The sequence below is a fragment of the Typopeltis vanoorti genome, chromosome 8, assembly GCF_054136105.1.
Source record: "Typopeltis vanoorti isolate ZY-2024b chromosome 8, IOZ_Tvanoo_1.0, whole genome shotgun sequence".
NCBI classification, from domain to species: domain Eukaryota; kingdom Metazoa; phylum Arthropoda; class Arachnida; order Uropygi; family Thelyphonidae; genus Typopeltis; species Typopeltis vanoorti.
The window spans coordinates 145,196,679-145,222,259 of NC_143556.1; the positions used below are offsets into that span (position 1 = coordinate 145,196,679).

The 25,581-nt window shown below is 34.5% G+C and overlaps 1 protein-coding gene across 5 annotated transcripts in view; it reads left to right on the plus strand.

Moving 5' to 3' along the window:
* LOC150104406 (uncharacterized) overlaps positions 1 to 25,581 on the plus strand; it is a 459,199-nt gene that overhangs the window by 66,402 nt on the left and 367,216 nt on the right. For 4 of the 5 annotated variants that reach the window (XM_090396357.1, XM_090396356.1, XM_090396354.1 and 1 more), the window contains exon 4: positions 5,959 to 6,064. In XM_090396357.1, coding sequence (XP_090252483.1) covers positions 5,959 to 6,064 — 106 coding nt within the window. The remainder of the gene's footprint in view (positions 1 to 5,958; positions 6,065 to 25,581) is intronic. The other variant, XM_090396359.1, reaches the window with a different exon arrangement.

The window sequence follows — 25,581 nt, forward strand, 5'->3', positions numbered from 1 at the left end:
AATAATAAAAGAAATAATAATAGTTAAAATAATAATTATTAAATAAAAATAATAGTACACAAAATAATACTACATAATAAATAAAACTTTTTTTCTTTCAAACCGCAGTTTGGATTACTGGACAGTTCAGACTAAAGAGGTTCTGTTTAGTGAGATACCACTGTATTTAGCTTTCTTACATTTGTCTGTATTCTGTAAGAGCACAAATTGACTTATTTGCGAGGAACTTTTGATATGCTTTCTTGTTTTCTTTCACTGCCTCTTTAACTTCCTGTGTCCACCATGGAGTTCTGATTTTTCTATCCTTACAGACAACCTCACCACATGCCTCCCTGGCTGAATCAATCAGTATTTTCTTCAGGGCTTGCCACTGAATCTCCAAGGTTTGATTCCTGTTCTCAAACTCTTTCATTTTTTCTTCAATCATGTTTGTGTATTTTAGTCTACAGTTCACATCTGAGAGCTGCTCAACTTTTATTTGCTTTAAAACTTTCTTACATGTTTTCAATACAATTCACACTTTTCAATGAAATTCAATTTTATCCTGCTCAAGACTAAATAGTGATCACTTCCAGTATCAAATCCTCTGTACACTCTGGTATCCTGCACCAGGGAGAAAACATCACTATCAACAATAACATAGTCAATGAGACTTTTCTTATTCCTTGCCTGTTTTCTCTATGTGAATTTGTGTACATTTTTATGTTGGAGCATTGTGTTAGTAATAACCAGTCCATGTCCTGAACAGAAATCCAACAGGTATTTGCCATTATTATTATTAACTTTGCTCTTTTCTCCAAATTTTCCCAATATATATTTGTATGTCTGACAATCATTTCCTACTCTGCTGTTTAGATCCCCAACAAGCACCAACTTTTCCTTTTTCATTGTGTCAGTTGCTTTCTCTAATGCCTCAACAAATTCCTCCACTTCTGCCTTAGTATATATAACCTTCTGTGGCACCATAGGCATAAATAAGTCTCTTGTCCAGTTCCCCATTCTCATATTTGCCCACATCACTCTACTTGAGACTGCCTGCCATTCAAGAAGATTAGCCTCATATTTAGTGTTGAAAACTATGGCTACTCCTTCTTTTCCTTGATTGCCATTGCCTGAATATAACATTTTGTATTTCTTGTTCAGAAAGATCTCACCAGTTTATTGCCTTTTTTGTTTCATTCACTCCTGTTATGTCGATCTGGTACTTATCCAATTCCTCAGCTATCTCCATTTCTTTGCTATTCAGCCTTCTTATGTTGATATTACTGATCTTGAACTCTGATGTTGATTTGGGGTGTGTTCCAGTAGCTGACTTTTCGCTGTTCACCCTGGTTCCCTGGCGAAAACAACGGGGACCTTGTTTAACCGGGTGACACCCTAACTGGCATGAAATTCGGTCATGTTGTACCATCATTTTTTATTTTGGTTTAACCCAATAAGAATACAATTTGGTCGGCTAAATCTCAAATTGCCAGCCAATCCTTGTTCGTTCAGTATCCAGGTAGATACCTGATAGGGTGCACCATGAGAAGGTGATGATTGAACATTAGGTCAGAAGCCCTGATCGGTTCTCCGCATTCCTTTAAAGGTTATGTGGAGGTCTCCTCTCAGTTATATAGTTTAGACCCTTAAGCACCCCATTAATATTTTAGTATACGTACTTCCTGAAAAATAATAGTTATGAATAACCAATGTATAAGCCTAGCTTCTTTATCTTTGGGAATATCCTAGAGTTTGTTTTGGAGCATGTGGTTATAGTGGAGTGATTTTAGATTTTCTTTTTATAGTACTAGACATTTTCAATGTATGGTACTCATCCTTGAGGATATATAGCAGGCATTTGATTGATGATGATGATGATAGTAATAAGAATCTAATGGTTTTACTCAAAATTTGTGGACTAGTGTATTACAGCTTTAGTTTACACATTGTTCCCTCCAAAATGGTCTTTAAGAATTCAGAGTGCAGAATATCATCCATTGCTACAAACATATTTGTGAAAAAGAAAAAAAAAATTGAAGAGAGAAACTCATTTATGTGAAAGTAAATTTATCAGATGTATAGTTTTCACCTAAGTATCTTCAGTACATTAACAGTGGAACGTAAAATGCAATGAAAAAATTAATTTTAAAAATGCCACTACAGTGCAAGTAACAGCTTCCAAGATGGTCAGTAAATTCCCAATTTAAAAAAAAAAAACATAAAAATAAATTATTATAATAAGAAAATGATTAGGAATTTGCATAAAATTAATATATCCCATAAATGGGATAACGAAAGACCATCAGATCTGTTTCTTTGGTTGATGTAGAAAAGCATCAATGCTCTCCTATAACTGCTCTACAAGGAATCCACTTTTATGTAAGAGTTCAGTTTTCTTCCAAAGAACTGTATCAGTAATAGTTCTTTTCATAGTTCAGGAAAGTTAATTTCAAAATGAAAGTTACAGGAATTATAACAATTCTTTGTTTCACAATATTTTATGCCCTGAGGTAAGCTCACTTAATCACATCTGATAACATAGCAGTAACTTTTGCTTCTCTTGTAATTGACATTTTCTGAACAACATTTGTCTAGATACAAACAACAGAAATGTTTTGACACTTGATTGGTCACTACAAAATTACACTCTAATATTTAATCTAAATAAATTTATTGCATATCTAAGCAAGACTTCAGTATCCAAAGACAAATACAATATCTTAAAATATCTTGCTCACAACATACAAAATACTTATCTGACAACATGGCAAAACAATACCGTGTTACTAATCTCTTAACTTTAATTCGTTTTTATATTTTTAATTTGTGGGATATCTGAATTTTAATACAGATATCCAATAATGATTCTGCTAGAAAGGCTTGTATGTTGGTCATCCATAACAGTATTATTTAAGGAAATTAAAAATGTATACTATATATTAATTAGAAAAAAACTTAATACAGTATGACGGGAAAAAAAAAAAAAAACAGGGCTGAACTTCAACATCCAGTTACCCCATAACATGTATTGTTGTTCAGCACTGTTTTTGCACCATACTGTACTTCCAATCTTTTTGGCAAGTCAAGTTGCAATCTTAAGGGAGCAAAACTAAATTGATATGTTCACGCAGGAACTACATAGGTTAATCTAAGAAGTCTTTGGTTTTTATCCTTGACATTATTCAAGAATATCAGAGGTTTATTGTCATCTGTGAGATAGAGGTTGAAGTGAATTAATCTGTGAGAGAGGGATCATCAATGAGCCTAATTGCTCGCTTCCGAACAGCTTGGGTAACTACTTAACTATGCAAGTGCCAATGTATTCTTCAAAAATAAGGCTTCTTGTTTTGTCTGTTTTCTCCTTGCGAATTTGTGTACTTTTATTCTAACATAATACCATTTTATTCCAACATAATTCCAACGTAAAGAGTAATATTACATAACATTATGCTCCAACATAAAAATGTCCCAATAAGAAATATAACAAATAATTGTCATTATTATTATTATCTTTCAAATTCTCTAAATTTTCTGTAACATCCATTTATATCTGTGATTAATTTCATACTCTATTGTTTGTACTCCCAACAAGAACATTTTTCTCCCCCTTTTTTCTTTATATCTCTGCCTCTCTAATGCATTGAACCTTCATTTTTACCTATTTTCTTCTCTGAGTCAGTTACAATTAAGTCTTATTTCCAGTTTCCATCTTGAAATTTGCTCTGATCACTCTACTTGAATTGCTTGCTATATAGGAAATTGTTTTTGCATTTCGTGTTGAATACCATAGCCACTTCCTCATATCCCTGATCACAAATGCCAGAATATACCATTTCATACTTATTATGTATAAAACAAGAGTGAACAAATCCTGAAACATACTCCAACTAACATAATCAGAGTTCAAGATCGGTACTGTCAACATAAGAAGCCTGAATGGCAAAGAAATGGAGCTGGCTGAGGAATTGGATAAGTACCAGATCGATATTATAGGGGTGACTGAAACAAAAAAAAGACAAAAACTGGTGAGATCTTTCTAAACAATAAATACAAAATGTTATATTCAGGCAATAGCAATCAGGGAAAAGGAGTAGCTATAACATTCAACACAAAATACGAGACTGATCTTCTTGAATGGCAGGCAATATCAAGTAGAGTGATGTGGACAGATATCAGAATGGGGAACTGAACAATTAGACCTATTTGTGCCTATGGTCCCACAGAAGGTTCTACTAAGGTAGAAATGGAGAATTGTTTTGAGGCTTTAGAGAAAGCAACTGACACAATGAAAATGGAAAAGTTGGGGATCTAAATAGCAGAGTAGGAAATGATTGTCAGACATATAAAAATGTTTTAGAAAATTTGGAGAAAAGAGCAAAGCTAATAATAATAATGGCAAATACCTGTTGGATTTCTGCACAGGGCACGGACTGGTTATTACTAACGCAATGTTCCAACATAAAAATGTGCATAAATTCACATGGAGAGAAGAGGCAAGGAATTAGAAAAGTCTCATTGATGATAGGGATGTTTTCACACTGGTGCAGGACAATAGAGTGTACAGAGGATTTGAAATTGGAAGTGATCACAGTTTGGTCTTAAGCAGAATAAAATTGAATGTCATATTGAAAAGAAGAACATGTAAGAAAGTTTTGAAGTGAATAAAAGTTGAGCAGCTCTTAGATCTGAACTGTAGACTAAAATATACCTAAAATACACATACATCATTCAAGATAAAATGAAAGCACTTGAAAGCAGGAACTAAACCTTGGAGATTCTTTGGCAAGCCCTGAAGAAAACATTGATTGATTCAGCCACAGAGGCTTGTGAGGTTGTCTGCAAGGATAGAAAAATCAGAACATGGTGAACACTACAAGCTATAGAGGCAGTGAAGGAAAAGAAGAAAGCATATCGAAAATTCCTGGTGAATGAGTCAGCTTCTAATCTTAGAGAATACAGAGACAAATGTAAGAAAACTAAACACTGTAAAACTAGCTGAACAATAGTAATGGGGTCTGAGAGTTGGGGTAGAAATAAAACACTTGACCAAAGACTAGAAACAACAGATATTAGAGTCCAGAGAAAGATTAGGGGCATGAACAGATGGCATCAATCGCAATATCATATTAAAAACAAAGATATTAGGAAAGAACTTGATTTTGTTAGCATCCAGAAATGTGTTAGCAGAGCTAATCTCAGGTGGTATAATCACTTAAACAGAAGGGGAGAGGAAAGATTAGCAAAAGAAATGTTCTCTGCTAGGTTGGCAGTAAAAGGACCCAGTGGAAAACCTCAAGATATAGGTGGACTGATACATTAAAAATTGCCTTAGAAGACAGAAATATAAGATCTGATAATGTTAGAATCTTGTCAGATAACAATTGATTTATAGGGAAATTTTTGATAGGAAGTTAGTAATGATGTAAGTTTTTCATGTAGTACTATCGTAATATCCTGTACATGCCAGGAATTTGATGATACTTATTATGTAGTGCTTGTTTTGCTCTTAATAGCAGTTCTCTAATTTCTTCTAGTTAAATTATTTTCCTGCTGATATGGTGTCTGCCTGTCTTCAGTGTTTTGTGAGGTTATTCGGTAGTTGACTTTTCAATTTTCCTGTTTAGCTTATGAAAAGTGGTAGTGCGTGTCTTGGAGTTGAGGAAGTTGGAAATATTTCTGGAGCATTTAAGGCTAGTTTTGCATCATATTTTATCAGTAAATTGTATACGTTCTTCTGGTTGTTTACATGTTTCGCAGGATGAAATGCCAAAGTTTCTAGGAGGACGAATCCTACTGCTTCAAGGATCTGTATATGACAAGTCTGTGTTGAACCAATATCATTGTGTATAGTACAAAGAATTAAAAGAAATATTACACAGATATAATCTAAAAAAATATTTTTCATTCTTTATGAAGATTGGTTAGTTATTTGTCCTTTAACAGATAATGTATACTGTTTGATTTTCATATATGCAGAGCAGTCTTAGTGGCCATAAGAACATCATAGGATTTGTGGATTCTAAAATCAATCATGTTGGAAATGGTGTGTATGAAGTGCTTATGCTGATGCATTTTTATAGAGGTAAGCTGGCAGCTGATTTTTTATTATTATGTTACAAACTATTCAGGTGACCTATTGATCAGTATTTTTCATTTTGTACTTTTATATATTAAATTGAAAACTGATTGCTAAAATGGGATATGAATAACAGGTACGTCAGCATGTATAACAATATCTTTTTATGATATCTGCACAAATTGAGTTAAATGAAAACACAGCAATTTAATATGAATGAGTTAAAATTTAGCAAGAAAAGGGAGAGGGACTCTTAGGGATTTAAATAATTATATATTGTTCTTTTTGAAATTTATCATTTGAGAAAGTTTTCTAGAAGTAAAATAAAAAAGAAGATACTTGGCATGAACCTTTGTTATGGTAATACTTAAATTATCTGATTGCATTTGGAAACCGGTTTGCTACTCAGGTAAATGATGATGTAGTTAACTGAATGTATAGTTCATAGTTCTGTCCCAAAGTCTGTTGGCCTACTACCCCATTCAAGGATTGGTTAACCAAGGATTTGTTTGTTGGAAAGTTGGATAATAGAAAAGTAGAAATCTTGTATAATGGAACATTTTTTCTTGGAAGATTATCATTATTCATCTGTGATATCATCTGTATAACAGTGGTAATGTTCTGTGATATATAAAAAAATACAGTGCTTGTTCATTACTTTTACTGTATATTCAGCATATGAAATGATATTTGAGACTAAAAAAAAATTACCAAATCCAGGAGTTGTTTTATGCTCTGGATATACAATCTAAACCTTTGAATTCTGCATTGGAAAACAGAAGACTGTCTAGCTTCTCCAGTAATGTACTTGCATATTGGTGTTAAGTTATATGCATCTATCAGAGACACATATACTGCGTTCTAATAAGCTTTTGGCTTGTCATTACGGGGTGTCTGAAAAGTCTGGAACCAATGGTTCCAGACTTTTGAACTTTGATTTACAATATGTGCTCCACATGTCTACATTGATGCTCCATTTATTCTCTCAGCTGCTGTACCATATTTGTTTGGATTCTTCTCAGCATATTGGAGCTGACTGTAGCACAAGCGTCGGTAATTCTCTCCTCCCTAAGATGATGAAGATTTCGGATTTTTACATCATACACCTCTTCTTCAGGAATCCATATTCCAAGTCCAGTGCATTAAGGTTGGGTGATCCTGGTGCCTGCTCCACCATGGTGCCTCCTCCCAATCCATTGATGAAGAAACATATCATACAGCCAATGACATACTTCAGTTATGTATTGCAGAGGAGCTCCGTCTTGCATGAATGATTTGGGTCCCCAATTAAATCAAGTTCTAGTACTACTTTATCACCTAACATTTTCAGGTATTTTTCACCAACCACCATCCTTTGAAGATGTAAATGGTTAATGTAAAATTTGTGGTTATCTTATTATTTCAAGTTGCTTTAAATGTGCTAGCATATACAGTAATTTTTTATTAACTGAAACAAAATTTTGCACTCTTATAGTCACATTGGTATATCAGATAATTAACAGTGAACTCAAAGATAGCTAAGCTGAGTTATAAATATCAGTTATTTTAGATGAGAGATGAATTTCATTTGCTAGTATGGACTGCTAGCCTTAGTTGGAGGCATGAGTAGCTTGAAAGTTCTATGTTTGGTTCCTAGAATAGGGTTTTCAGATTATCTTCCTTATCCCACCATTTACAGTACTAAATGTATAGTAGGTTTTTACAAAACTGTTTGTAATTGAGAATCACATAAAAAAATTAACCATATTTATTAAAAGGATCTAAAAATCTTTAAATTAAACAGGTTGAAATGATAGGCATGTTTTCAGTTTCTTGTACTTGTTAGGCCTTATTCTAACTTCCTGTTAAGGTGGGAAAAGCAAGCTGTATTCTGAAAAATTTATATGACTTAGAACTTGTATGAAACCTGAGTAATCCATGACCTTTGTTATAAAAAAAATTACTATGTCAGTTCAATATAACACAGTATGCTTATTTTGCTAAGGAGCACCCCTGCATTTGAATGGCTTTGACCTGTGATTTGTTGACAAACTATTTATGATATAGCTAATGCATTTTGAAACACATGCTTTGGGTCGTGATCACACCAATCGCACTGTAATTGGTTCTTTTGTCACGTGGCGTGACCTTCTATGGCAGTTTTATTACACACATTTTCGTAATTTTAGAGAGTTAATTATAAAAAAAAAACAGCAGAATTCAAAAGTTCCAAAAAAACGTGATAGTTTATTCAAAGCACAAGCTCCTCAACATCGAACATTAACTTCACATTAATTTATCTAAAAGTGTGAAAATTGTGTGTAAAATAATTTTTTTGTTATTACAGTGCTAATATTGATAAAATTGCAGTATAATGTTACAGATATGGGGGTGCTTAAGGGTCAAAGCTTTATAACTGAGAGGAGACCTTCACATAGCCTTTAAATGCAGAAAACTGACCAGGGTTTCTGACCTAATGTCCAATTCTCACCTTCTTGTGGTGCACCCTGTTGGGTATCTGCCTGAATACTGAACGAATGAGGATGGGCTGGCAATTTGGGATTTAGCTGACCAAATTGTATTCTTATTGACTTAAACCAAAATACAGAATGATTGTGCTGCACGATAAAATTTCATGCCTGCTGGGACGTCGCCTAGTTACACAAGACCCCCATTGTTTTCACCAGAGAACCAGGGCGAACAGTGAAAAGTCAGCTACTGGAACAAATCCTAAAACACACCCCCAACTTAATATCACCAGAGTTAAAGATCGGTACTATCAACATAAGAAGACTGAATGGCAAAGAAATGGAGCTAGCTGAGGAATTAGATAAGTACCAGATCGACATAAATATGGGTGACTGAAACAAAAAAGACAAAAACTGCTGGTGAGATCTTTCTGAACAATAAATACAAAATGTTATATTCAGGCAATGATAATTAAGGAAAAGAAGGAGTAGCCATATTATTCAACACTAAATATGAGGCTAATCTTCTTGAATGGCAGGCAGTCTCAAGTAGAGTGACGTGGGCAAATATCAGAATGGGGAACTGGACAATGAGACTTATTTGTGCCCATAGTCCCACAGAAGGTTCTTCAAAGGTAGAATTGGAGGAATTTTTTTGAGGCTTTAGAGAAAGCAACTGACACAATAAAAAAGGAAAAGTTGGTCCTTCCTTGTTGGGGATCTAAATAGCATAGTAGGAAATGATTGTCAGACATGCAAAAATATTTTGAGAAAATTTGGAGAAAAGAGCAAAGCTAATAATAATGGCAAATACCTGTTGGATTTCTTCTCAGGACATGGACTGGTTATTACTAACACCATGTTCCAACATAAAAATTGCACAACTTCATATGGAGAAAAGAGGCAAGGAATAAAAAAATGTCTCATTGACTATGTTATTGTTAATAGTGATGTTTTCTCCCTGGTGCAGGACACCAAAGTGTACAGAGGGTTTGAAATTGGAAATGATCACTATTAGTCTTGAGTAGCATAAAATTGAATTTAATATTGAAAGAATTACATGTAAGAATGTTTTAAAGCAAAAGTTGAGCAGCTCTCAGATGTGAACTGTAGACTAAAATACACAAAGATTATTGAAGAAAAAAAATTAAGGAGTTTGAGAAACCTTGGAGATTCAGTGGCATAAAAGGTCAGCAATAAAATGACAAAGAAAAAACCTTGATTGGTTCAGCCAGAGAGGCATGTGGTGAGGATATCTGCAAAGATAGAAAAATCAGAACTCCATGGTGGACACAGGAAGTTATAGAGGCAATGAAGGAAAAGAAGAAAGCATATCAAAAGTCCCTGGAAAATAAGTCAGCTTGTGCTCTTAGAGAATACAGAGACAAATGTAGAAAGCTAAACACTGTGTAAAACTAGCTAAACAAAAGTCATGGGAGGACTTTGGCAAGAATATAAAGATCAAGAAGGTGGCAAAATATTCTGGAGATTGTTGAAGAAGCTTAGAAATGGAGGAAAGAATGTGCTGTAAAAGGAGTTGTAGATGATAAAGGTGACATGAAAAGTGGCGAAAAAGATATCCTTGAAGTATGGAGTAATTACTTCAAAAAATTGCTAAATGAAACAAGCAACGATAGCACAGTGGTAAAAAACACTCAACAGGCATACAATCAGGAATACATATCCATACTTGAAGTAAAAATAGCCATCAAAGGCTTGAAATGTGGAAAGGCAGCAGGAGTAGATGATATTCAACCAGAAATGCTGACGTATGGTGGTATAAAAGTCTTACAGTGGCTGCACTGCATAGTTCAGAAGGCCTGGACAGAGGGACGAATTCCTGATGATTGGAGTAGAGCTGTCATTGTACCCATATATAAAAAGGGAAATAACACTGAAAGTGAGAATTACAGAAGTATTTCTCTACTGAATGTTCCTGGTAAGATTTATGCAAGTATACTTGAGAAACGGTTCAGAAGAATTGTGGAAGAAAAGCTTGAAGAACAAGCTGGATTCAATCCAAATAGAGGCTGTCAGGATCAGTTCTTCACTTTACAACATGTAGTGGAGAAAGCATGGAAATATAACAAAGATCTGTATTTAAGTTTTGTTGATCTGGAAAAGGCATATGCCAAGAGAGAAGCTATTCAATACGCTACAGTTATATGGTGTCAATGGGGCATTATATCAAGCAATACTTAGTCTGTATTATTTGAGTTGTAAGTCAGCAGTTAGAATTGAAGGATGTACAGGAAGATGGTTTAATGTTAAGTCTGGTGTGAGACAAGGATGTACATTATCCCCTCTGTTATTCATTATCTATATGGATCACATTATGAAGGAAAGTGGTATTAAACCTGATATCAAAATTGGAGATGTTAATGTCAACTCTTTGCTTTATGCAGATGATGTTATACTTCTAAATAAATCCTACAAGTTTGCAGGATTCCCTCACTAAATTTAATAACTGTTGTAATAGATATGGTATTGATGTCAGCAATAAAAAGTCAAAGAGAATGAAAATAGGCAGAATCATTGTAAATGTCAGCTGCGTTGTGAACGGAGAATCTGTGGATCAAGTAAAACATTTCAGCTACTTAGGCTTGATTTCTAGTGAAGATGATAACTAAATATGGAAATAGATAACAGAATCAACAAAGCTGGTATTGTAGGAAGTCAATTGAATTAATTCATATGGAATAAGAAAAAAATTAGTCGGAACCCTAAATTAGCTGTATACAAGACAGTGTTCAAACCAGTTTTAACTTATGGATCTGAGAGCTGGGTCAGAAGTAAAACACTTGACTAGAGACTGCAGATATGAGAGTTTTGAGAAAGATTAGAGGCTTGAACAAATGGCATCAATGGCAATTTAAAAATATTAAAAATGAGGATATTAGGAAAGAACTTGATATTGTCATCATCCAGGAATGCATTAGCAGAGCTAATCTCAGGTGGTATGGTCACTTAAATAGAATGGGCAAGGAAAGATTAGCAAAACAAGTGTTCTCTGCCAGGTTGGCAGGAAAACGACCCAAAGAAAGACCAAGATATAGGTGGATTTATACAGTACATAGTGCCTTAGACCAGTGCTTCCCAAACTTCTGGATGTCAGGCTCCCTTCACAGAATTTAAAATATTTCACGCCCCCTCCCCTCGGAAAAAAATCGTAATAGAGAGATATATTATTATTATATTTATTGTATTTATATTCAATACAAAACATACACAGCGAATATTGCAAAAATCAAATGCATATATTACCTTTTTTGCCTCTTACTGTTTGGTTCTGAGGACGATGCAGGCTGTTCTGGTAAAATATGAAATACTGTCCTTTTTTTGAGTTTGTTTCTGCTTCTTCTGATTGTTCACAGGAATTTTTTTTTTTTTTTTATCAGCCACTTATCCATCTCAGGGTTAAATTTTTTAACGTAGAATAGATCAAATAATATCACCACTTACCAATACTGGCACACCACAGACTGATAACATGAATTTAGTGAATATTACCTGAATAAGGGAATCCCTTCCCCTGACCAGGAACATTTTTCTCTTTTGTGACTTTTCTCCCTTTAAGGTAATTAAGCCTAACGCGAAACAGACAGCAAAGGCAGGTTATTAAAACGTGCATATGATTGGTGCAGTATTTACAAAAGATCGTGCAACGGAAAGATAAAAGCATAACTGACAATTGAGTTGAAATGCTAACTCTCTTCAACCGAATTTCATATGTGAAACTGCCATAACATTAACATTCATTATATATAATGAATGTTAATGTTATGGCAGTTTTTTTATGTTAATGAACGGCATAGAATTTCACACATTTCCTAGGCATTCTATAGAATGCCAAAAGGCAAATTGGCAAAGTATAAAATACTTTTTCTCTCTATTTCAGTAATACATGCTCGTAATATACTCGTAACATATGCACACGCAGCTACTCATGACCTTCAACCTAAAAGAATATTCATCGTAGCAATTAGCATGTATATGTCAAAACAGATGTGACCTCCCAAGTGTTAATGTCGCAAGGTGAGTCACGTGACTATCTACACTTGCCTCAAACAGAGTCAGAACTGCACAAATAATGGCCGAGCAAGCTACATTGTCTGGGCAGGAATCATGGCATGTTAACATGGAACGATGATTATTCTATGAAGAACTATCTAAAGTTCGAGCCAATGCTGCTAACAATTGCATTTTTTAACCGATACTACCTACCAAAAGTTAGCGAACAATGTGAAAAATGCTAAGATGGCTTCTAAGAAGATACCACATGATTTTTGGCTGCTGAATCACTATGATGTGATGGTTGTAGAAAGCAAAAGTAAGTTGATTTATCCTGTTTAAGAAGGCATCAGTGAAATCTATTTCTACGTCACAGATTCTGAGTTATTTAATGTACTTCATGAAGCTCATTTAGCCATTGGCCTTGGAGGACGTGACAGAATGTTGAAAGAAATCTCACACAAGTACAAGAACATTATTCGTCATGACATTGAACTGTACATTGACCTTTGTGAGTCGTGTCAGAAAAAACAAAATAGTGTTAAAAAGGGTGTTGTAGTGAAGCCTATGATTTTTTCCGAGTTCAATTCCCATTATCAGGTCGATCTCATCGATTTTCAGTCACATCCTGACAGGGAATACAAGTTTATAATGGTATACCAAGATCATCTCACTAAGTTTGTGGTTCTCAAGGCTCTGACATCAAAGACAGCGGAAGAAGTGGCAGATAACCTCGTGGACATATTTATGTTGCTTGGAGCACCATCAGTTCTACAATCCGACAATGGTAGAGAATTTGCTAATAATGTGGTGAGAAGCCTAAAGGAGTACTGGCCAACTTTGAAGATCGTCCATGGCAAGCCTCGTCACTCAAAAAGCCAAGGAAGTATCGAAAGATCTAATCAGGACATTGAAAATATGCTGTGTACATGGATGCAAGATGAAAAAAACTGACCGATGGAGTGAGGGACTATGTTTCGTGCAACTTTTGAAGAACTGGGCATTTCATTCTGGGATTAAGAGAACACCATATGAGGCTCTCTTTGGCTGCAAAGCTAAAGTGGGTCTCACAACATATTCCTTACCCCAAGATGTTTTACAAGACATAGAGACTGAGGAGCAACTGGAAAAAATGACTGAAAACATCCAAACAATACAAGAAGAAACAGATCACCCTATCCAAGAGAAAGAGTTTATTGCACAAAACACAGACGAGACAGTAGTCCACGATGGTAGAAAGGAAAGTGGTGAGGAATACAGGCCTACTGAAGAGGCTTCCGGTTCTGCTACCTGCTGCATTTGTTTGAAGGTAACCAGTGGTGCCCATACTTGCAGAAACTGTCACCGAAACGTTCATGCCACCTGTGGACATGAGAGTAAAGACGATTGAAGTGAGAAAATAGAAGGTGATGATGTTTATATTATGTGTACTCTTTGCTTCAATATTGAGAATGCTGTCGAAGGTAAAATTCGATCTAAATTGAATCTGGAAATACAGGCCGAAAAAATGAAAATGGATTCCGACAAAAAATTTCCTCCTGTAGCTTTGGGGGCCACTGTGTGAGTTCCTATCCTAAACGTTGACAAGGGACGGGGAGACTTGTGCAATCTGCTGGCAGCTGTTATGAATGTGACAGAACGACTTGGAACTGCTGAAGGAATTTTAAACCAACTCTATGCCAGATCACAATTCACTTTATGTCACAAGGACTTACTGAGAGTTGGAGACGTGCCTGATCATGAAATAGCTCTCCGGTCAACCGCTTCTGCTCAGTCCACGGGTAGCGGCCAGGGATTCGTGAGGTGTACTTGCAAGGCCAAGTGCCGAAATTTGAAGTGCTTTTGTATGAAAAAGGCAGTTAAGTGCAATTCAAAATGCCATTGCAGTCTACCTTGTAGCAACAAGTAGTTCAGCACTGGTCTTTTTCTCTTTTTTGTAATTTGTAATTGTTCAAAATCTGTAATTTTGTAATTGTTACCTTTTTTCAATAAAATGCATCTTTTCAATAAAAGCCTTTTTCATACTTTGCCGAAACAGCATTTGTCATTCTATATAATGCCTAGGTATTCTATACAATGCCTAGGGAAAGTATGTAAAAAAATAAAAAGAAAACAGACATTTATACTTTGCCTAAAAACGCCACGCATTCTATAGAATGCCTGCTTTTCACACTTTGCCGGTAACATATATATTACTTAGTTTTAATACTTTTACGAATTTTAACACGTTCGGTTGAATTTTATTGCTGCCTTGGGAAATCAAACTCACACACATCTAATTAATAACAATAGTTTTTAGTTAGTTACTGTGTTTGCCCATGCAACATATGGTTTTGTTTCAGTTCATACAGCATAGTTTCTGTGAGGGGACATGTGATTCATTAATTAGTGTTTTTATCCCAGTTGTCTCTAATTGCACTATTTGTTGAGGAATATATTACACAGACTCCTCATACGTTATTCACTGGCATAATAAAAGTACTTGTTTTTTATTGCCTCTGCAGTATAGTGGCTGTTAGGGAGGGCGTGTTGTTTACCACTGCAAGCGAGTTACTATCTCCCCCACATGAACTTGTTTAAGCTGTTTTTCATGTGTAAAGTATATGCGAAACTTTTATTAGTAACAGAAAACTAGCTCGGATGACAGTGATAATATAAAACGAGTTTTGATATGTATATAAAGTCAATATCAACAGTCCCTGATTACGAATGTGTGATGAAAGGGACAGGAAGATTTGGAGCTTCTCTGGAGAGCATTCGAAGTAAATGCAATTAACCACTGCTTTGAAATGAAACATATGAATAAGCAATATTTACTAATATTAAGTGCCAAAATATGCAGGAAGCAAAGTTTGTGAACCAACACCAATGTGTGAATTTTTCCATTAAAATATAAAAAATAACAAAAAAGAAATAATAAATAATAAAAGTTAAATACGTTTATTTTAAAATAAAAAAAATCTACTTAGTCTTAAAACATTTTAAATATGTTTTCATTATTTCATGGCCCCCTTCAACAAAACCTACGGCCCCCAAGGGGGCTGCGGCCCACAGTTTGGGAAGTGCTGCCTTAGACGATAAAAATATAAGATCTGATAATGTTGGAGTCTTGACAAGTATCAGACTGATTTGGCGGAAAATTGTAGATGGAAAGTTAGTAATGATGTAAATTTTTCATGTAGTACTATCATACCCTGTACACCCCTTGAGGGTACATGACAGGAATTTGATGATAATGATGATGTTACAGATATTTTTATTTTAAAAAATTCGTGATTTAACAGACACCCCTTGTCCCCTATTAGTCCGTTAAATTGAGGGTTTACTTATGTTGTAATTATGGCCTGTTTGCTGTTTCAATGTGGTATTGTCATCAGAAGGTGAAGAGTGCTGTGGGATAAAAGTGAAATAGATGGTCAAGTCCACTTAAATGGCTACATCAAATCGCTAGTCATTTCTCATTAGTGGAACCTTAGGGATAATTTTTAATATAGTGGAGCTTCCAATTCTCCAAAATCACATATGGGCAATGGATGTTTATAGAATTGCTGTCAGTTCTTATGGCTGATTTCTGAAATCCATAACATGGTTTCGTTATTTTGGAACTCAAGGATGGTAGCTTTTCAGCTTATGGAATCTGGTTGTGTTCAAGCTCATGGATTGCGATTTAATTTTGCCAAGATTATTCCACCAGCATGAAAGGTCATATAAATTATACACTCACTAATGTTCAAAATTAAATCTTGCACTGAAGCCGACAATTTTTTTTTTAATTAAAAAAAAACATTTGATGAACCGCATCTGTCATCCTCTGTCACTACAGTTCACCTCAGATTTCCATACATCATGAATGCTGCCTTCTGTAGGTAGAACATACTTTTGTCAGGATTGCTGTCCTATTCCAGAGGATATTGATGAACCTTGTCTGTCACTACAGCTCACCTCAAATTGCACATACATCATGAATGCTACCTTCTGTAACAAAGGTAGAATGTACTTTTGTCAGGACTGCTATCCTATGCCAGAGGTTATTACACCCAGGATCCCCTTTATTTCATTTTCTTGCATTTACTATTCTCCTAATTCTGATGATAATACTGCATTCTCTTAAAGTTTATGACATAAGTTTGATATCCAACAGCAAGATAATGTTCCTTAGAGATGTCAATATCCATAATTTCTATTAGTTCTCATTTTCTAACATCATAGACCAAGCTTGCTGTGAGTAATGATCTACTACAAATTGTTCATGAACCTACTACAATGTCAGATAATCATTATCATCCAGCACCTTGAATTTAACCAGTCCTTTCAAATACATTACTGATAACTCTTATCAACTCTGACCATAACCTTACCATTATTTTTCTACAGATCATTCATCACCTCAGCCAGTCTCAGCATCATATCCTTTGGCAACATGTTGGTGTTGGTTGGGATGACTTTTGGGATTCCTGTGACTTTTGGGATTCCTGTGCCTCCTTTCATCATTTTGATATTGTTTCTCTGCTCCTAATCAAAGTATTTGTGCTGACCAGTTAATTGAAATTATTCTTGCTGGAATGTGCCTTTATTTTTCGCTGCATTCAAAACCCTTGACTCTATTCATTTCTTGGTTTTCTAATAGATGTGCCGAGTCCAAGACAGAAAATCAGCATCTTGCATCACATGTCATAACATTTGACCTACTTTTGACAAAGTACTCATAGCATGTCTCCTCTGATCTTTCTTCAAAAGAGCTTGACATAAATACTAATTAGATTCATTCTAATAAGCAGGCTTGAAAAATGTGCTTGTCTGTTCATCCATGACTTGTAGGAATTGTTAATAGATAAGAAATTAGAAAGGTGGGGGAGGGGAGGCAAATTAGCTTAATTTTTTTTTAACATGATACTAATTCTATAGCATGATTTACATTAAATAGTTTTTTTGTGTGTGTGTTTACTGTACTTATATTGACTATTGGGACATATTAGTCATTACAAATACCTGTTTGGTTGATTATCACTGATTTTGTCATAATGCAGTAAGAGATTAGGATAGGATTGGATACCTGTGCATCATTTCATCTCTAGAAAGTGCTCAGGTGCACTGCAGAGTAGCCAGCAAATTATGACACAGTAACCCAAAATAGTTACACAGCAAACAGTACTAATTGGCATCTTAATAGAATAGTCAATAAGGAAAGTTGAGAAAGAAGTATTTCAGATTTTTAGAAACCTTTTCCCAAATGATATAATTTCTTTATATTCATTCTCGGAATGCACCCTGAATGTGTTATATTGTTTTTTCACTTGTCACCACTCCATGAAAGATTGGGAGAACATGTTTTCCCAGTTAGCTGTTTACTGTTTATGATCACTGGTAAAATGTATGAGTTTTTATTTATGTGTAATCAACTGATAACCACACTAATACATGAGTGTCAGCACTAGTAGTTTTACAGAGTAAAAAATTAGTCACGGTATTAACACATTCATGCTAACAGTGTTCTATCTCATGCTGGAACTCTCTGTTATGTCTCTTCTCTATCAGGTGGGTATATTTTTGCAAATTGGCTAATAAATTATTGACTGCTATCTCTGTGTGGCCCAAAACTTATTCAGTTAGGCTAAAGCTAACCATTATTCATAATATACTGCCCATACCTCCTGCATTGCATTCAAAGACTAACCTTGTTCAAACTCTGTCAGCAAAATCATTATTCAAACCATGATTTTGCTGACAGAGAACTGACAACCACCTCTGGCAAACCATTCCACTCATTCATCACCCTTTGTAGCCAAGCATGGCATTCTAGCTTTTTTGTGAAATCATCATATTCCTGATATATATCCTAAGGAGATGTACAGGATTACTAACTTCCAATCAACAAAATTCTTCCAAATTAATCTGTTATCAATCAAGACTAATATTATCAGGTGTTATATTTCTCTCTTCTAAGGCACTTTTTACTGTATCAGTCCAACTAGTTCTTGGTCTTATCGAATTCTTCTGCTAGTTCCATTTCTTTTCTGTTAATGCTTCTTATGCTGATAGTTGTTGTTATTATTGTTATTGTCAGCTTGTAGAATCCCACTGCTGGGCAAAGGCTTTTCCCATGTTATTCCATTCGACTCTATTTTGGACTGTTCTCGACCAGTTGATGGAGCCAACTTTGAATCCTTCTATTAAGTTGGGATTTGTTTCAGTAGCTGATATTCTGCTGTTTTGCCTGATTCCCTCATGAAAACAGTGAGGGCCTTGTTTAACTGGGTGATACTCTAGCCAGCATGAAATTCTATGATGTGTATCAGTTTTGCATTATGGTTTAAGCCAATTAAGAATACAATTTGGTTGGCTAAATTCCCAATTGCTAGCCCATCCTCATTCGTTCAGTATCTAGGTAGATATCTAATGGGATGCACTGTGAGGTGAGGAGTGGTCATTAGGTTAGAAGCTCTGGTTGGTTCTGTGCATTCCTTAAAAGAATAAATGGAGGTCTCCTCCCAGTTATCCAGCTTAGATCTTTAAGCACTTCATAAAAATCTAATCTTGATACAAAATTATTATTTACAACTGTTTTAATGGTACAGAAAATCCCAAAAGTAAATCTTAGTTCATGTTATTTAAAAAAAAACAAAAAAACTTTTCAATGTGCATTTTTTATCATTATATCATCCTAAATAATCCACCTTAAACAGCAAAAGAAAATAAAGCAACAGTCATTACAATTAGTAGTTTTCCCTCTTACTATAATTATCAATATCAAAATAGCATTATATATAGTTATGAACCAATTTGTGATCAATTATAGCAAATATAAATGTGACCATTTATATTTGCTATAACTAAACAAAAATTTTTTTAAAATCAAATGTTTCTTTGAGACAGTGGATGGAAGGATGTTAACTCCATAGAAAGAAATATTTGTATGTGTGTTCTAAATTATTAATGAATTCATTGATCTTGCAATGATTTTACTCGGAGGCTATGAATGCATAACCTGAACTGGTAGACTACTCCATGGTCACCAAAAATGCAATCTTTTTTCTATAAAATAATTACGAAATTTTTAACATTTTATACAATTCTGTATCTTGGTACATCAACAAGTTTAGACTTGTAGGTGTTTAATTTTTTTTTTATTCTGGGTAATTTCCAAGAAATAAAATAAAAGAGAGATTAAAGGATTACTAAGTATTTTTCTGAAATTAAGTCTAAAACTATGAGGAGTTCTTTTTTTGGAATAAAAGAATATGATAATCTTCAAAAATTTGTAGAAAAAATTTCACTTACCAGTTATTTTGAAATAGGTCATTAGGATGTTGTACTGTATGTAATGGTACAATAAAATTCCTACTTTTGCTTTGCTGTGCAAAATGATGGGAGGAGTAGTATTAATATAGAATAACTTCATGAAGGATATTTTTTAGGAAACAAAAAAAATATAAATAAAAAATAAAGATATAAATACAAGTCCATGTAAAGACTTTTCACATCCTATCCATTTGGCAAGTGCAGAAAAATACATTTCTGGTACCTAGCATGAATGTCTTAACAGAACCTGATAAATTGACCAGGTCTGAGAACACGCATCTGTGATACATGCACGTGCGTGTGCACGCACACACACACACATATATCATCAAATTGGCCAGAGAATGCATGCAATTTACAAACAATAATACTTGGTATTACAATAACAACAATAATTGGTACACAGAATAAATGGCATAGTCATTATCATCAAATTTCTGACATGCCCTCAAGAGGTGTACAGGATATGATAGCTACATGAAAAATTTACATCATTACTAACTTCCTATCTACAGTTTTTCTCCAAATCAATCTGTTACCTGTCAAGACCAACATTATCAGATCTTATATTTCTGTCTTCTAAGGCATTTTTTACCATATCAGTCCACCTATATCTTGGTCTTCCTCTGGGTCTTTTTTCCTGTCAACCTAGCAGAGAACACTTGTTTTGTTAACCTTTCCCCTCCCATTGTGTTTAAGTGACCATACCACATGAGATTGGCTCTGCTAATACATTCATGGATACTAACAATGTCAAGTTCTTTCCTAATAACCTTGTTTTTAATATGATATTGCCATTGATGCCATCTGGTCATGTCCCTAATCTTTCTCAGGACTCTCATATCTGAGGTTTCTAGTCTTTTGAAAAGTGTTTTACTTCTAACCCAGCTCTCAAATCCATAAGTTAAAACTGATTTGAACACTGTCTTTTATATAGCTAATTTAGTGTTTTGACTAATTTCTCTCTTATTCCATATGAATTCATTCAATTGACTCCCTACTATACCAGCTTTGTTGATTCTGTTGCCTATTTAATTTACCATCTTCCCTAAAAATCATGCCTAAGTAGCTGAAATGTTTTACTTGTACTATAGGCACTCCATTCACAATGCAGTTGATATTTTTAATGCTTCTGTCTATTTTCATAGTCTTGTTATTGCTGACCTTCATGCCATATCTATTACAACAGTTATTCAATTTAGTCAGGGAATCTTGCATACTTGTAGCAGATTTATTTAGAAGTAGTACATCATCTGCATAAAGCAAAGAGCTGACATTAACAACTCCAATTTTGATAACAGGTTTAATACCACTTTCTTTCATAATGTGATCCATATAGATAATGTACATCCTTGTCTGACACCAGATTTAACACTAAACCATTTTCCTGTACTTCCTTCAATTCTTACTGCTGACTTGCAACTCAAATAAAGATTAATTATTGCTTGATATAATGCTCAGCTGACACCATACAACTGTAGCGTTTTGACTAGCTTCTCTCCTGGCATTTTGTCGTATGCATTTTCCATATCGATACATATCTTTGTTATATTCCCATAAAGTGAAAATCTGATCCTGACAGCCTCTATTTGGTCTGAATCCAGCTTGTTCTTCACGAAACTTCCCTTCCACAAGCCTTCTCAACCATTTCTGAAGTATGCTTGCATAACTCTTACCAGGAACACTCAGTAGGGAAATACCTCTGTAATTCTCACATTCAGTTTTATTTCCCTTTTTATATATGGGTACTATGAGATCTCCACTCCAATCATCTGGAATTCGTCCCGCTGTCCATGCATTCTGAACTATGCAGTGCTGCCACTTCAAGACTTTTATATCTTCACACTTCAGCATTTCTGGTCAAATATCATCTGCTCCTGCTGCCTTTCCGCATTTCAAGCCTTTGATGGCTTTTTCAACTTCAAGTATGGATATGTATTCCTGGTCCTGGCCTGTTCAGTATTTTTTACTACTGTGCTGTCACTGATTGTTTCATTTAGCAATTTTTCAAAGTAATTACTCCATACTTCAAGGATATCTTTTTCTTCAGTTTTCATTTCACCTTTATCATCTCTAATTCATTTTTACAGCACTCTTTTACTCCATTTCTGATCTTGTTCGCCAATCTCCAGAATATCTTGCCATCTTCTTGATATTTATTTCGCATGTTCTTACAAAAGTCTTCCCATGACTTGTTTAGCTAGTTTTACACAGTGATTAGCTTTCTTACATTTGTTCTCTTATTCTCTAAGAGCAGTAGCTGACTTATTTGCCTGGAACTTTTGATATGCTTCCTTATTTCTTTACTGCATCTTTAACTTCCTGTTTCCACCATGGAATTCTGATTTTTCTATCCTTGCAGGCAATCTCATCACTTGCCTCTCTAGCTGAATCAGTCAATGTTTTCTTCAAGGCTTGCCACTGAATCTTCAAGGTTTCGTTTCTGTTCTCAAACTCTTTCATTTTTTCTTCAGTAATGTTTGTTTATTTTAGTCTGCAGTCCACATCTGAGAGCTGCTCAACTTTTATTTGCTTTATAACTTTCTTACATGTTCTTTCAGTATGAAATTTAATTTTATCCTGCTCAAGACTAAATGGTGATCACTTCCAATTTCAAATCCTCTGTTCTCTATTGTTCCTGCACCGGTGAGAAAACATCACTATCAACAATAACACAGTGAATGTAACTTTTCTTATTCCCTTCCTCTTCTCTCCATGTGAATTTGTGCACATTTTTATGTTGGAACATTGTGTTAGTAATAACCAGTCCATGTTCTGAGCAGAAATCTAATAGGTATTTGTTATTATTATTAGCTTTGCTCTTTTCTCAAAATTTTCCAAAATATTTTTGTATGTCTGACAATCATTTCCTACTCTGCTATTTAGATCCCCTACAAGGATCAACTTTTCATTGTGTGAGTTGCTTTCTCTAAAGCAGTGTTTCTCAAACTCTTCCTACGATGGAACACTCAAATCCTGAAATTTGAACGGAATACTTTGGTTAGAGTCGAGTATCATCTGTCTCGTATTCAATATAAAGCTAAGCACACACTATTTTGGCAGCATGCTGTATCGCATTGCAATAATGCGACAGCGCACACTACAGCTGTGCTGGGCTGCAGCACATCGCATCGACCTTGCTTGTGACCTCAGGTTTCCTAGAATAAACACTTCCATACTATACTCACATTTCAGAGTTGTCGACAACCGCAGGCAGCTGAGTCAAGGCTAGCGTGCCCTGGCCTTAATAGCACAATCCGCACACAAAGTTATCAGCATCCGATTTTCAAACATGTTTGAACTTGTCACAGCATTTTAAACCATTCCAGGCTCATAATAATTTTGATAATTTTTCACGAAACACTTACTCACTTTTGTGGAACATAGTTTGGGAAACTGCTCTAAATCCTCAAAAAATTTCTCCACTTTTATCTTAGTAGAACCTTGTGTGGAACAATAGGCACAAATAAGTCTGATTGTCCAGTTTCCCATTCTGATATTTGCCGACATCACTCTACTTTAAATTGCCTGCCATTCAAGAAGATTAGCCTTGTATTTAGTGTTGAATACTATGGCTACTCCTCCTTTTCCTTAATTGCTATTGCCCGAATATAACATTTTGTATTTACTGCTCTGAAAGATCTAATAAAAATAATCATAATTTAAAATTCTGAATATTTTTGTGTATTGTTTATATTAAAATGTTTATTAGTTTTACTTTCATAACACTCTTTGTCGGCACTTGCGATGTTCTCGTTATTGAAATTGTTTTGTCAAAATGAAATGTAAAGAAGTTAAAAAATTGATGTACTTACCAGATTTGAATAGTTGTGTTACCTTAAAAATATTTATTGTAGTTTAAAATATTAAGTTTTGTGTTTTGAAGAGACATCTTCGTTATGCTAACGTAATCTACGTGTCACCCATTACACCTAACTTCTTGCTTGCCAGTTTCATGGAGTGCGCATGCTCGCCAAGAAGTTTGATGCATGATTGACAGCTGACAAGGAGAGCGTTCAGTATTGAAGTAACGGAGAGTAAACAAGGAATCGTTTGGAAAAAAATTAGAACACAGGCCGGCAGATATTTAGATTCGGAGGAAATTGAGTTTTTTTTTATGTAACAGTTGGAGGAAAATTAATAGTATAATCTGAAAGAGGAATCGTGGAACTATGAAGTTAAAGTGGAATAAATATAGGTAAATAAAAGAAAATATTGCTATAGACGTTTTAAATGGAATATTCAAGGAATCACTAATCGGAAGATCAATAGTAGATTCTGAAAAGGGAATCATAGAACTGTGAGTTTTTTAAAGTGGAAGAGTTAAGACTGCCAATAAGCATTAGTGAATAAAAGAAGAAATTTGCTATTTACATTCTAAAGGAATGTTTGTGGAAACGCTGATTGGGAAATTTCATCTGTTTTAAGAACGCCGGATCTATCTATTATTTTTATTTATGAATATTTTTATGTATTCTTCCTGAGCACACATTAATTCTTCCTGACTCAATTCTGGAATTGAGTCAGGATGTGTGCTACATGAGTGATGAGAAAGGATCCTATGAAAATGAAGAATAAAGTCATATATCTTCGGAAACAGGCTTTGACAAAGAAAGAAACTGGCTATGAAGATTTTGTCATTGTGCAAACAAAGTGTAGTTAGTTATAGTTTTGTAAATTTGTTTGAAGTGGATATATATTGTTTTTGTTTTATTAAATGTCTTTATTTTGTATTTTGGTCTTGAGTCAGCAATTTTATTTTATTTATTTATTTATTATTATTTTTTTTTTGAATTCTGAAAGAAATAGTAAAAAAGAGGTCATTGCACCAATCGGAGTGAACCCTTGCAATAAATAAATATAATAAAAGCACTCAAATTAGAAATAATTGTTATAGAGAAATCTCGTAAAACTGAGGATAGATTGAATAAGGATTAATATTATCATAACTATTAACAATGGTTCAGTTGAACAGAGATCTTCTCTATAAAGAGTTTAAATAAAATAAAGAAGTCAGATTAAATAATAATAATATTAATCTACTTATATAAACAATCTCATCAGTTTTTGTGTTTTGTTTCAGTCACCCCTATTATGTCGATCTGGTACTTATCAAATTCATCATCTAGCTCTATTTCTTTGCCATTCATGCTTGTTATGTTGATAGTACTGATCTTGGTCTTCTTCTCGGTCAGCAAAAAAAAAAAAAAAACTTGTTTGCTAACCTTTCCTTTCCCATTCTGTTTAAGTGATTTTACAACTAGAAATTAGCTCTTCTAACACATTCCTCAATGCTAACAGTGTCAGGTTCCCTCCTAATATCTTCATTTTTAGTATGATACTGCCATTTATGCCATCTCTTCACATCTCCTAAATCTACCTCAGAATTCTCATATCCATGTCCTCCAGTTTTTGATCAAGTGTTTTATTTCTAACTGAACTCTTTGATTCATGACTTAAAATTGTTTGAACACCATCTAGTATACAACTAGGTCAATGTTTTAATTAATTCTCTCTAATTATTATTACATTACTCATCATAAGAAGCCTCTTAATAGAAATGTGCATTGTAATGAATCATGAACTAATTACGCTTCTGAATTCACATGTTCTAGCAATGCATTCCACTCACCCACTATTGTCCATTCTGAAAATCTCATACCTTTCTTCACCATATATTTATACATCTTCCAGTTATAGCCTCTTGTTCTTTCTCTGTCATCTTCCATGCGTTTTATAATCTCCTCTCTATTAATCTGATAAATT